The sequence below is a fragment of the Arachis hypogaea genome, chromosome 13 (assembly GCF_003086295.3).
Source record: "Arachis hypogaea cultivar Tifrunner chromosome 13, arahy.Tifrunner.gnm2.J5K5, whole genome shotgun sequence".
Taxonomy (NCBI): Eukaryota; Viridiplantae; Streptophyta; class Magnoliopsida; order Fabales; family Fabaceae; genus Arachis; species Arachis hypogaea.
In genome coordinates, this window is record NC_092048.1 from 33,052,668 (window position 1) to 33,068,198 (window position 15,531).

The 15,531-nt window shown below is 33.1% G+C and overlaps 1 protein-coding gene across 1 annotated transcript; it reads left to right on the forward strand.

Moving 5' to 3' along the window:
• Positions 1 to 12,293: 12,293 nt before the first annotated feature.
• Positions 12,294 to 13,016, forward strand: LOC140177548 (uncharacterized protein At4g02000-like). The gene has a single exon (XM_072210669.1). The coding sequence runs from the start codon at positions 12,294 to 12,296 to the stop codon at positions 13,014 to 13,016; it is 723 nt and encodes a 240-aa protein (XP_072066770.1).
• The last annotated feature ends 2,515 nt before the right edge of the window (positions 13,017 to 15,531 follow it).

Genomic DNA, 15,531 nt, shown 5'->3' on the forward strand with positions numbered 1-15,531 from the left:
GTACTTGACGTGTAATGCCAACGTTAAAACTTAAAGGGAGCGTTTGTTTTCGGGACAGGACACGAATACATGAACAATGATGGATACGGGATTTAGAAAAGTAGACACGGACAATTTTATAAATTTTGTTTTCTTTTTTTATTATTATTATCCCTTTTTATTTTTCTTATTGCATTATTCAGAGATACTTTTTTTTCCTATTCTTCCTTTGTCTCTTTCTTTTTCAGGTACTCTCTCCTTTCTGTAGAATTTTTTATTGGGGGTAGATAATTCTTTTCTTTTTATCGTTTTACTTCAATACAATTTTAACTTTATATTATATTATTTTATTTGTAATAAAAATAATAACAAAAATAAATAATCTTACAACTTTTGAAAGATAAATATTAGCAAAAGTAAAATTGATCTTTTAAAATGTTAAAAAATAATTTATAAATTATAATTGATTTTATATAATTTAAAAAAAATCAGTTTTTTATAAAGAAAAAATAGTTTTTAGATAAAAAATAGTTTTTTTTAAATAAAAATATATTTTTATATGTAAAAACTAATTGTTTTTCATGTAAAAATGGATTTTTTTTTAATTAATTTTTTATTTAAAATTAATTTGGCATATTAACTTAAACAAAATTTTTTATTAATCAAACTCAAATTTATTTTTTTTGTTAATCTTAACCATATGTATTCCTACATATTAATAATAAATTTTAAAATAAAATAATTATATTTATAAATTTTATTTTAATATAAATACTAATATATTTTTTTATTAAAATTTTTTGCCTCTTCAAATATTTTTTTAAGTTCCGTCTGTACTCCTACGTACTCTCATTTTTTATTAAATTAATTTGTATTGATGTAGAAAATTTGGAATCACAGGGCTATTTTAGTCATTTCATATAATATTTTAGTCTTATCCATGTGTATCCAAACATAATACTAGACATTACATTAGTGTCTTGTCCATCGTATCCAAACACAATACACAAAAGATAATTTTTAGTGTCTCTGTCCTATTGTCTTCGTTTCAGTGTCATGTTCTGTCATGTCTCTAAAAACAAACATAGCCAAAAGGTCCAATTCTAAATGGGTAAGGCTCAACCGCTCAATAGTACGGCAGGGGAGGGGTTTTTTTTTAAAAAAATGTTTTAATTATGGAAATAGATAATTTATAAAATTTTTATCAATTTTCATAAATTTATTTATTTCGTGTACAATATAAACGAAATAAGTATAATCCTATTTCGTTTACACTATAAATAAAATAAGGCACAAATCCACATACATGTATTATGTTTGTACACGTGTTACGTAGAAAAGAACGGAATTTACATATCTTGTTTACAGTGTAAATGAGATACAACTATACTTATTTCGTTTACATTGTAAACGAGATACGTGATGAGTTAAAACGTTAACAGTGTAAACAATATATAATACGACAAGAGTAAAGTATCGTTTTTGTCCCCAACATTTGGGGTAAGTTCCAAAATTGTCTCTAACGTTTCAATCGTCCTATTTAAGTCCCTAACGTTTCAAAATTGACTAAATGTTGTCCTGCCGTTAGGGATTCGTTAACAGAATTGACGGTGGGATGAAATTGAGACGATTTTGAAACGTTAGAGACTTAAATAGGACGAAAATGTTAGGGACAAAAACGATACATAAAAATAAATTTTAATTTAATTTTATCTTTCAATAATATTAATTTTTTACTGTACATAGTATTCAATTATTTTTTAATTACATCTAAATAAATTACACTTAATCACTTTACTTTTATTTTAAATAAATTTATTTTTTTATAATTTTAAAGAATTTTGATACATTACAGACAAAATGTATAATTTATATTTCATTGTATATATATTATTTTTTTTTCTGCAAGTTTATATACTAGCCATTCTATAAACATTTCATGATAACTAAAAATCTTTAAGAGTAAAATTATAAAAAAAATTAATTTTTTTAAAATGAAAGTAATATGATTAAGTGTAACTTACTTAGATGTGATTAAAAAATAATTGAATACTATGTATAGTAAAAAATTGATATTATTGAATGATAAAATTAAAATTTATTTCTATGTATCATTTTTGTCCCCAACATTTTCGTCCTATTTAAGTCCCTAACGTTTCAAAATCATCTCAATTTTGTCCCGCCGTCAATTCTGTTAACGGATCCCTAACGGCAGGACAATATTGAGTCAGTTTTGAAACGTTAGGGACTTAAATAGGACGATTGAAACGTTAGGGACAACTTTGAGACTTACCCCAAACGTTGGAGACAAAAACGATACTTTATTCATACGACAAAAATCAATCAACTATAAAAGGATCTTCCAATTGTTGGTATTCTTCCACAAAACTCTCAATTCTTCTTCTCTTCTGTTTTTCTATGAAAAACTTAGTAAAAATGTTTAGTTGTAGTGGTTTCTTTGTAGTGATGGTATATCCCAACTATCATATGAGAAATAGTGACATCGGGGTTATATTTGAGTGTGAGAATCCTACACTGCTGCGAATTCGGAGAGCAAATTAGTTGTCTGAGTTAAAGAGTCTGATATTGACGCACGTCGGTGATGGGGAGAGAAAGGAGATTGGAAGAGTTGGGTATAGGATGCTAGCACCGATGGGGAATGGTGTCATCTGTTTTGGCTCGATGGTGATGAGTATGTCCACCTAATGTTTGACTTGCATGGGAGAATCATGATTGAGGTTCGTGATATTGGTAGCGGTGGTTCTGGCAGCTCGAACTTTGTACAAGATGACCCGTCTCTTGCACCATGACTTTTGCACTGTGCTAGTCCAGTAGTAGACATGGACGTTGACGATGAGGAGTCCGACGAAGAGCACGTTGCCGATAGCCACGAAAGTGGTCCTCTAAGGATGATGACGAGGATGAGTTCATACTAGAAACTCCCGTTGGTGGATCAATTCGATACCTTTTGCCTACTCCACAACCAATTCCGGAGTTATCAATTGTACCCAGTCACTAACATACTTTGGATTTCGACGCGATGCATGAGGTAACTCTGTTTTCCAATATAGGGGCGGACGATTACAACACCGATGGTGGTGTGGAGTTTAGGGTTGGTCACAGATTCAGAAACAGAGAGGTAGTACTGCAAGGCGTGAAGAATTACAGCATTTGGAGAAGTGCTGAGTATCGAGTTGTAGAATCGGATCGGTTAAAGTACCACGTGCGTTGTCGGCGATTTACTGATAGTTATCCTTGGAGTCTCCATGTCACCCTGCGACAGAATCTCGGATAATTAGTAAGTAACTGCAGTATTTTAGTACATTATCTTCTTCGCCATTTTTTTGTTAGATTTTAATTCAATTATATTTCATATCGTTAGGGAGGTGCGTAAATTCCGCAGACCGCACATGTGTTTAGCCCCCAGCCCCCCACACTACAACAATTCCTGCATAAAATCGCCGCTAAATGAATAATTGCAGCGCATATTGTGGCGGTTAAGAGTGGGGCTGCAATCAGCCTTAGATTTAGCAGCAATTTTCCTAGAACCACCGCAATATGTAACTTGGGTTGAATTATTATTTTACATTTTGCGGCGGTTTTCTTTCAACCGCCACAAAATGCATTTAACTACATATTTTAGTATTTTTTTAGTAATAACCATCTGGGTATAATCTAGTTAAGTTAACACTACTTTTTAAAACTACATATGTTTAAATCATTGTTACTTAAATTCGTAACACTATTTCTAGATTCATTTTACGTAAAAAAGCTTAAAAGTCAAATAAGTTATATATGTTAACTCGTGAACAAATTTACTAATAAATTTCCTCATTTACTGTATTATCATTTAAATTTGCATTCAAACATAAATATAAAAGAAAAAAAATAAAGTCATAGTCTGAATTTATAAACTTAAAATAAAGTTCTAACGAGCATAAATTAAAGTTACTCTTTTTCGAAGTTATGCCTTACTAAATCTAAATTAAGAAATTCTAAAAGTAGATAAATATGTAAAACTACGACCCAAACCATTAAATTAAGGGAATCAACTTAACTCTTATAATAAAAGGTCAAAATTTCTCTTCAACATCATATTGACCTGGCGAAAAATACTCTGTCAAGAATCTATGACCTTAACGTCTTACAGGATCTGATATGTAATCTCCATACCATGGCTTTTTGTTCAAATTAAAGCACCTTTTCGTAATATATATATCATCTTCTTTTTGTTGGTCTTCTAAAGTTTCATTGTCTTCTTCCAAAACATTATTAAGATCAAACTGCATGGATTTGTCAATTCCAATGGAGGAGATATCATCTAAATTGTCTTTTGAATCAGACTCTTCCCTATCTAGACTGTTAGGAACTATTTTCCCAAAATATTCAGGTAATACTAAAAATATCAACATGCATACAACAAAATAATTATACCCATAAGAAACTGAGAACTCCCAAGTCGTTAGAAAGTGATTTAGAAAAAAAAGGACGACAATATGCTAAGACAATTTTAAAACTAAACGCAAATAAAAAACAATTATCATATCTCTTGTTGGTAGTTTGGGCAAATTTCTTAGACCGAAGCTCTGTAGTGAATGTTATGCTTGCACAGCATGATGAAAAGTCCTCAGTTTTTATTTGTCCTATTCCACTGTCATGTTATGTTCACTAATATTTAAAAATCGTAACACTATTGAAATTGATATCGAATATTACATATTAAGATTATCAAAACTGCAATATTAAGAACAACAACTGAAACAACATTAAAGATTTAACATAAACTAACTTTTGATGGAAAAAAAACCGTTCAAAGAAATGAAAAATCTGCTTTTATTCATGAAAACTCATAAATACATTAAAGATTTAACTACAAATCGAAAATATACAAGTTTTTTGTAACCAAAGAAAACAACGTACATCGTTGAGTTTATTTAACTTATTTATAATACAAAGATCCTTTTTTAAATTACGTTAACTTTATTCATATAAGCATTACGCAACATCATTGAAATTCTTTGAAGTATTTGCTATGGGGTGTTCTATATCATCCTCCCTGTCAACTGTAAATCTCCAATGTCACCTTCCACTAACATGTTTAACCATGGCTGTGGAGAAAAACTAACTTTAGCTTCTTCATTCTCTTCTCCCATGTCATACAGATCTCATAGTTTCACATGAACCACAACACTCCATTTCTTAACTACTTCATCGTCCACATAGTATACAAGATGAGCTTCTGATGCTAATATATACGGTTCATCGTCTTCTCGATCACCAGTATGTATCGAACAAGAGAAATTAATGCTAGTAAGGCCCAAATGGTCTTGTTTGATGCCTCTGCTAATAGTGGTATCAACCCAAACACATTTGAACAATACGACTATAAAATGACAGCTATAATTCAATTCAATCATGTCCACAATTTTTTTATAATACGGAACACTACCAACAGCCACTCTATTATCATGCATGCTTACATAATTTCTTGTATTAAACGATACATATACTCTACTATTGTGGGTTTTTAGCCCGTCTTTCTTTGTGATAGTTCTAAACTTGTACCCGTTAACGTTGTATGCACCAAAACGTCTTGCCTGAATCATGGGACTGCATGCAAGCAACTTCATTTCTTTCGAATGAAGCGTACTTTTCATTGGAACCTGGCACCACATAACATTCATGCTTTATATTAAAATTGGATTTCATAAAGTACGAATTCTAGGCTAAAAACACATTGGTAAGTTTAATATTCTATCAACCTCATGCTTGAACCACCGAGGAAATTCCAGATGCACAATATTGTCTATCTTAGATTACAACCTTGTTTGAGCCCGTAATCTTCGCTTTGTTTTTTTCCTAAATGTAATTTATGAGAGAAAAGAAAATTAGTCCAACTAGTCACTGGGTGAAAAGAGTTATATTCGTGTTTTAAAAATGTATGTGTATACTTACTCAAGAAATGGAACCACAGCTTCGCAGTTGACTAGCACATGATAATGTGCTTGATGTTTTTCCATTGAAGTGAGTTCGAAATGTGAAATAAACCCTAATGCCTTTCCAATAGCTGGAAACATAGTTTCCCCTAGATTATGTGTAACATCAACGGGTAGATCACCAACTCGTCCTGGTCGGTTGATTCTAGTTTCAATATTATACAAATATCTAGAACAGAAAGTCAAAATTTCCTCAGATGAATAGCCTTCTGCAATTGATCCTTCTGGTTGTCCCCTATTACAAACATATTACTTCAAACGGCCTAGATACCTTTTATATAAATGCAATATAACGCTCAGTATATACACAATTAATTCAACTGATTGTATTAAAGGGGTTTATTAGCACGCTAACCTTTCTATTGGATACATCCACCAATAATATACTGGTCTACCAAGATTTACTTCATTAATGAGATGCACCATGAGGTGAACAATGACGTTGAAAAAGGATGGAGGAAAAATCATTTCCATCTGACATAGGGTTTGCACAACATGATTCTGAAGGCCAGTAAGCTGCATAGGGTTTATAACTTTCCCACAAAGTTCTCGAAAAAATGATGACAAATTTGCAATCACATTGGACATCGGACTCGGAACTGCATTCTTCACCAGAATTGGAAGTAACTATTCCATTAGAATATGGCAGTCGTGACTTTTCAACTCAGACAACTTGCGCTATCGTAAATCAACACAACGAGTAATATTGCTAGAGTAACCATCTGGAAAGACCACGTTCTGCAGAGTCTTCAGGAATACATCTCTCTGTGAATTTGACATTGTAAATATTACAGAAGGATATTTACCACCTTCGTCCGACCACAATTCAGGCCTTATGCCCATGCATTGTAAATCCTTACGAGCTTTAAGATTGTCTTTTGATTTGTCGTTATCGTTTAAGATAGTGAAGACCATATTATCACAAATATTTTTCTCTATATGTATCACATCAAGGTTATGATGCAACATCTGATCCTCCCAGTATGGGAGGTCAAAGAAATTAAAACACTCTTCTTTTTCCAATGCGAGTCATCTTCATCCGCATCTTGACCATTGCGTCTTTTTTTGGCTGTCATAGTTGAAATCTTCCCAAATAGAACATGCACATTAGACTATTGCCTCAAGACATCTATTCCGAATAACTTCTCCGGTGGATCTCTGCATTCGACTTGCCTGTCAAATCTATTCTAGTTTAGTTTGTATTTGTGTCCCTGATTCAAAAAGCGTTGATGGCACATGAAACACCATTTTCAACTGTCTTTCAGCCGCTGAGGCTTAACTTCCAAGTTACACGTAGGACACGCTAACCCATTGTGCGTATTCCAACCAGATAGATTTCCTAATCCTGGAAAGTCGCTGATAGTTCACATTGGCACATTAGTGCCACACACATCTTGAAAGTGTTTCCCTCTTTGGCATCATACGTTTCAACGCCATCCCATAATTGCTTCAACTCATTTACCAAAGACTGCAAGTAAACATCTATGTTGTTACCTGGCATTTTCGGCCCAGGAATAAGCATGGATAAAATAAAAGATGTCTGTTTCATGCAAAGCCAAGGCGGAAGATTATACGGAATAAGAATCACAGGCCAGATGGAATACTTTGTGCTCATATTTCCAAAAGGATTAAACCATCGCTCGCCAAGGCTAGGTGAACATTGCGCGGATCCTTCTAAAAGTTAATATACTTTGCATCAAACTTCTTCCATGCTTCAGCGTCCCATGGATGCCTCAGCAAACTATCATTATTATGTGCCTCTTTATGTCATAACATGTCAGTTGTCGTCTTGCTGCATATGAATAATCGTTGCAGTTGTGGTATGAGAGGAAAGTAACGAAGAGTCTTGGCTGCTATAGGTTTCCCATTTCTCTTTACAGGTACCTTCATCCTAATAATAGAGCCTTTTTAGTCTTCTACTTCCATCTTGAACACCCACATCGCTTGCACTTGGTCAAGTTTTCATCATCACCTCGATACAGCATGCAATCATTTGGACAAGCATCTATCTTGTTGTATTCAATACCCAATTTTCTTATTGTCTTCTTGGCGTCATACACTGTCTTTGAAAGTTTTGCTTGTTCGAATGCGTCCCGCAGTAAATCAAGAATCATGGACATTGCCTTGCCACTCACACTGCACATACACTTAACATGGTAAAGCTTCACCAAGAACGATAATTTGGAGTACTTTAAGCATCCGGGATATAACTCCTGCTCTCCATTTGTAAGTAGATCGTTAAAATCCCGCGCCGCGCGACTTGGACCTTCATATAAGTACGGTAACATGTCTTCATCATCTTCGACATGTTCGCTTGTTGCTGTGTCCTCACTCCCATGTTGCATTGTGAAATTGAATGCCTCATTGACTATTTGGTGCTTTGGATTTTCTTGGGTTATAGGATTTTCATTTAGACGTCTAAATCCAAGACTCTCTTCAACTGGCTTCTCACCATGACGTAACCAAACAGTATATCCAGGGGGAAACGGCCTTATCAATAGATGGTCGTATGCATCCTCTCTTGTTTACATAAGTTGAAACCCATATTAAGGACATAGACACTTTATCATGCCATCGGACGATGCATTAGCGAGTCCAAAGTCCAAAGAACTATTCAGTCCTTGCCTATATTCTACACTATTCCATGGCTTTGAAATCCAACTCTTATCAATATCTATTATAGTGAACAAATATAGTGAACAAAATTAATGGTGACATACGGATGACGTGAAAAACGAATTTGCGAACAATGCACTGGCCAAAAGAAGCCCAAACTTACTTATTACTTTGATTATCTTTAGTGAATATCAGTCACTATAAAATGTACAAAGGCACATAATCTTTAAAATATCTTAACTTCATAGAACTCACACCCTTCCAATTTTAATGGGTAACTTATGTCTTGTTACATGTCACAATATTAGTGGTTGAATTAGATTGATTTGTCATGGTTAAGTTTAACCTTTTATTTAATTTAAGTTTTGATAATCCAATTAACTAAGTATGGTACAATTTCTTTTACAATTTATAAAAATCTCATTTTGTAATTTATTTTTTCTCAAATCACATGTCTATTAATCCTTTTCAACGTATCTATTTTGATTGAAAATGATTAATAAATATGTGGGTTGATAAAACATATTACAAAATGATTATTAACAATGATTTTTTCATGTTTGTTTTATTTAATTTTTCGAGATTTTTTCATTTGAAATGATTAATAATATGTGGTTTGAGAAAGAGAAAATTAAATAATGAGATTATTTTAAATGATTTTTATAATTTGCAAAAATAATTATACCATAATTAGTTGTAGTTAGTTTATCAAAATATAGATTAAATAAAAGATTAAACTTAACCATAAGAAACCACTTCAATGCAACCACTAATATTGTGATATGTAACAAGGGATAAGTTACTCTATAAAATTAGAAAGGTATGGTACAAATCACCTCATTTGGTACTCTTCAAATTAGAAAAAAATGTGACCACTAGAATTTAAATAAAATAAATTGTCCAATAGAAAAATAATAATCTTTTAATGATTTTAAATTGGTATTATCAAAAATGGTCAACCGTCAAACCGGTCGAGAACTGGACGGTTGAACCGAACAAAGACCTGGCCAGTTCGGTTCAAAAACTTTCCCAAACGGTATCGTTTTGTTCAAATTGTCTTTGCAGCGTCGACACTCCCTGAGTCTTCCTTCTAGCTCCCTTCATGAAACCTAAAGAAACCCTAGGCTCCAAACTCCAAAGGCTGATACGACAACCATAGCCTCCATTCAATCACTCACCTTCTTTTAACCATTAACCCTAAAGGCCTCCCCATTTCCGCGATTCTGCAACTCGTTCTTAATACTCATCAGCCAGCCACCAGCAACAGTAACAGGCTGTTGCTCATGTGATTATCTTATAATTTATGAATTTTAATCGTATACAAATTTTAGCTTCTGATATTTGTCTTTTTAAATTTGACTGATATGTTGTATTTATATTTGATTATAAAATTTTTATTGGAATTATACTTTTAAGTTGTATGTTTTTATAAGTTATTGGAGAATATGTATATGTTTTTGTAAAATTATATATAAGTTGATATATAATTTTATTATACTTGGTTTTTTTTTTTGCGTACTTTTGTTTACCTCATATTTGGTTTGGATTTTATTGGAGGAAAGTATAAAATAAACGAAAAATTAAGTGAATTTAATATGTATCTTTAATTACAAGACATATACAATGCTGAATTATTTTAATATTAATAAATTCCTAAAATTTTTATAAATTTTTAAGTCTTGGATAGAAGGGGTTAAAAAAAATTTTAAATTAATAAAATTTAAAATTTTATTAAGTATGGTTTTATGTGCATATTAGGTATGTAATTCAAATGTGTTTTTAGAAACTATCTACATTCCTATTTTTTTGTGTTGGTATTTAAAAAATGATTAACGTTTCATAAATTAATAAATTAACAAAATATATAAAAAGATCAAATAAAAAAGAAAATAACTACAAAATAGTTTGTCAAAAATATACATGAGTGTCAGATAAATTTAGCCTAACTTGGTCGAAGATCCATTTAACCTATTATAGTCGACACCTTATACATACAAATATGTATCTTGTTATGAGGTGTTTGATGTGAAAATTGAGGCCTTCAAATACGTGATGAAAACAAAAAAAAAATTCAGGATGTGAAACTAAAAAAATTTCCCTTGAAAAAATTAATTTAGGAACCACAACAAAAGAATACAGCACCGAAGTACATCGGAGATGCCTATGATTGAATTAAAAAATAATCATAAAGTTAAGGATATAAAATTAAAAAGAACAGATTAAAGTTAATTATAAATACTCATTGGAGAAGGACACAACAAATTGAACACCAGATATGTCTGTAATGCTTGAAAAAGAATGTGTTGATGAAAATGTGTAATTCTATTTCTATTAGTTATTATTCAAGTTTATTAATTTAAAGTAACGTATTTATATAGCATTTAGCAGCAAAAAGTTATTATAATTGAGTAGTTTAATATAAAATTTAAATTAAACATCCTTCATCTTCCATTTTTAAGCACATTTTAAATTGAGAAATCTTAACTTGCATATCTTATAATATTGCTGGACGTTGTAAATAATATTTTCATTTTTGTATTGTATTTTTCTTCAAAAAAATTATCTTCTAATGATAATTTAATTGAATTTAATATGTATCGTTTAGTACAATACATCCACGATACCAAAATATTTAAATTAAAACTACGTATCTAATCATTTTATGTGCTTATATATTAAATATTAATTAAAATTTGATTTTACCAACGACTATTTATTTTGGGTTGTCTTCAAAAAATTTATTAAAGTTTTATAAATTAACTAATACATGAAAGGACCCAACGGATCAAAGAAAACCTACTCTCACCCCACTTGAGAATAACACAGGTGAATTTAATTTTCATTTTAATTAATCAATTATTTATTTCTATTAGCTTTCCTATCATTATATCTTCCAAGATAGTTTAACCTACTCTCACCCACTAATATCCCACTATATACATGTTAGAATTATTTTCCATCCATTTAATTATACAATAAAGACGCAAAAATATTCCGAGGTAGTTAGTCAAATTGATTTTTTATTTTTTCAAAGCCAAATTGAAATTCCATAAACGTTAGTATTTAAACTGTACGGGAAAACAACAAAAAAGAATTTCTCAATCGGGTGCAAAAGCTAAAGGACATATAAAACTTCTAGACATTACATTGAGCTTTGGATTATTATCCCTTCATGATTAGAGTCAAAGCTAGACTTTTGGGGTATAATAGTACCGACATATCTCCTTGGTTGTTCCTTTTTGTAATTTAAATATAAAATATAAAATACAAAATCGTTAATTTTCATTGTGTAAAGATTAGATAATTTATGGTTTTATGAGGTTACCTTTTAGCGGGAGTACGTACTCCTCATCTAGCGTCCCATGAGTTCGTTCACACTCTGCTAGGGTTTCACTGCGCCGCCTTCATGGTTACACCTTTTTTTATCTTTTCTTCGTCAAAGTCTTTTCTATCTTCTTCTACTTTCTTCTCTTAATTTCTTTTCCACTTAGTTCCCTAATTTTCGTTTTCTCTCCCAATTCATTCCTCTTTTAATTTATTTCGTTTTCTAATTCACCCATTTCATATATCTTATTTCTCTTTGAAATCATTAAATACCAATTCTGTTTTTCTCTACACCATGAGCAACAAATCAGAGATACAAAACCCTCATATAATTGATCTCTGAAATCATTAAATACCAATTTTGTTTTTCTCTACACCATGAGCAACAAATCAGAGACACAAAATCCTCATATAATTGATAGTGATCAGGAGGATGACTTGATCGTTTTAGCTTATGAAGATGTTTCTGAAGGAATTCAAGCCTGTACACGGAGCCTGTCTGGAAGAATTTTCTCAAATCGGATATTTTCCGTAGGTACCATGGAAGGAGCTCTCTATGCAATATGGAATAAACCAGAAGGATTCAGAGTAGTCGAAAAATTCAGGAACCAGTTTCAATTTTTCTTTGAGAATGACTCTGATGTGACTCGAATTGAGAGAGGTTCACCTTGGTTATTCAAGAGTTTTGTCATTCATGTTCGCAGATGGAAGCAGTCAATAAACATGGAGGATAATCACATCTCTTCTTTTCCTGTATGGGCACAATTTTGGGGATTGCCTGAACAATACAAAACACTTGAGGTTGGACGAAAATTGGGTGGGAGACTTGGTCAAATTGAAGATGTTGCTCTATTTGAAGTTAGAGGCAAAGATACACGCATAGTGAAGGCTAAAGTGGAACTGAACGGTGATAAAAGAGTGAGGGATACACTGAAACTGCTTGATCCTAATCAGAAAATGCTGGAAATTGGAGTACGCTATGAACGTATAGGTGTGTTCTGTACTTATTGTGCAAAATTGGGACATGAATCTAAGAACTGCCAATGTTTTATTGATGATTCTGCCCAAAACAATATCAAGGAAGATAAAGTTGGTGAATGACTTAAGGCAGATCAAGTCGGTAGGCGTTTAACTGAAAAGAGAGCTTCCTTCAATCCTAATCAACCTCGGGATGGTTCTATTCCAGCTCAACCGAAGAAAAAATCTCCACCTGCTTAGATTTTTGATAGTTTCTCAAAAATGAGTGTGCAAGATGATTAAAAAAAAACAGAATAATGAAAAAATTGCTGCCAATTCGGGTTCTAGAGAAGAAAATGAGGGTGAATCAGAAAACACAGGTACGACTACTGATACTAATTCTTCTTCTAATACTTTATTGGAGATATCATATCCCATGAATAATGTCCAACACAATAACAACGTCATATCCAAGCTTAAACAGGAGAAGAAAAATCCAAACCTGAAACAACTTGCCAGAAAGTATGTGATAGGTTTCAAACGGAGGAGTGGAGGTAATGGTACTGAAGAAATTTCAAAGAAAATTTGTCTCAATGATATTGTCTCTGATGCTATGACGATGGAGGGTGCCAGCCTTCAAGTGGCACCCAAAGAAATATGAAACTGCTCTCGTGGAATTGTCGGGGTTTGGGGAGACCCCTGACAATCCACAATCTTAAAGGAATTTGCAAATCCTACTCCCCCGAGGTTGGTTTTATCTGTGAAACAAAAAATCAATCTCAATAAGTTGAAGGAAAATTAAGATCTTGTGGTTTCAAGGAATGGTTTATTGTGGATCCGGATGGATTATTAGGGGGTTTGGCAATGGCATGGAGGGATGGTTGCACTGTTCAGATTTTGCAGCATGGTAGATTCTTCATTGCGGCATCAGTTCTGACAACTGGTTCTAATGATCCCTATGGTGTTCTAGGTGTCTATCTCAGTTCAAATGATCAACATAGAATGGCTCAGTTTGCTGAATTAACTTCAGTCACGCAACAGTTTGATGGTAAGGTTGTGTTAATGGGTGATTTTAATGCCATTTCTAGTCAATTGGAGAAAGCAGGTGGGGGTGCTAAATCTCCTTCTTCTATCGAAACCTTTAACAGTTTTATTGATGATAATTCTCTGATTGATATTGGTATGGTCGGAAGACCATTCACTTGGTCGAATAGACGGAGGGGTGATGAGTTGATACAGGAAAGACTGGACCGATTCCTGGTAGGAGTTGATTGGCAGCAACTCTATCCCAATGCAACGGTTCTTAGACTGTCAGAATCAGGCTCAGATCACTCCCCTCTTCTCTTAGACTCTAATCCAAGAACTGAGAGATCTAAACGCCGATTCAAATTCCAAGAAAGATGGTGTTCCAATGATGAAATAAGGCAGATTGTTAGAGAGGTTTGGCACGAACAGATTGATGGTTCAGCCATGTATATCCTAGCTCAAAAACTAAAGCGTTGTCGACATAAGATTGTCATATGGCAGCAAGAATACAGATCTAATTCGAAGGTGGAGATTGATTTACTACAGTATGAATTAGAGGAACTTCGTTTAGCAGGAATTCATGGAGGCGACATCATTTCAGAAATAGAGGACAAACTTGAAAAAGCATTGCAAAATGAGGAATCTTATTGGAAAGATAAGTCTAGAGTCAAATGGCTCAAATCTGGCGATCAGAATACAGCTTTCTTCCATCAGAAATTTAGAAATCGAACCCGAAGGAATAGAATTTGGCAACTAACTGGCAGTGACGATGAAGTGGCTACTTCAAATGCTGGTGTTGCTTCTGTGGCTGAATCTTATTTCAAGGACATCTTTTCCTCCACTTGTCATGAGAACCCTGAACCTTTATTTACTGATTTTGATTCTAAGGTTACAGCTCACATGAACCGTAGGCTTCAAAGACCAGTGATCATGGAGGAAGTGAAACATGCAACATTTAGCATTCATCCCCAAAGTGCTCCAGGAGATGATGGTATGACAGCAAAATTTTTTCAAAGCTTCTGGAACATACTTAGTGGTGATGTGTTTCGAGCAGTTAAGAGCTTCTTTTCAGGGGGCAGAATTTTGAAGGGTTTTAATCACACTCAGATCTGTCTTATTCCCAAGATTTCTGATGCTAAAGATATGACTCAGGTAAGACCAATAAGCCTATCTTCAGTCTTTTACAAGATTATCTCCAAAGTATTTGTACATAGACTTCAGGGTATGATGAATAGACTAATTAGCCCTACGCAGAGTGCTTTTATTAAAGGCAGATTAATCTCTGATAATATCCTAATTGCTCACGAGTGTATGCATTACTTGAAGAACAAAAAAAGGGGACTCGAAAATGAAATGGCGCTAAAACTAGATATGAGTAAGGCATATGATAGGGTGGAATGGCACTTTCTTTGGTTTATATTGGAGAAGTTTGGTTTTGACTCCCGGTGGATCATGTGGATTCGAGAATTAGTGACAACTGTTTCTTATTCTGTTATTGTGGAAGGACAACCTTATGGTTTCTTCAAACCAAATAGAGGTATTCGACAAGGAGATCCTCTATCTCCCTATCTTTTTCTTTTCTGTGCAGAAGGTCTCTCCTTCTTGCTACACAAGGCAGAACAAAACAGACTAA

Bases quoted from the DNA above. Each gene is read 5' to 3' on its own strand.
- LOC140177548 (XM_072210669.1), top strand. From the start codon at position 12,294: ATGAGCAACAAATCAGAGACACAAAATCCTCATATAATTGATAGTGAT.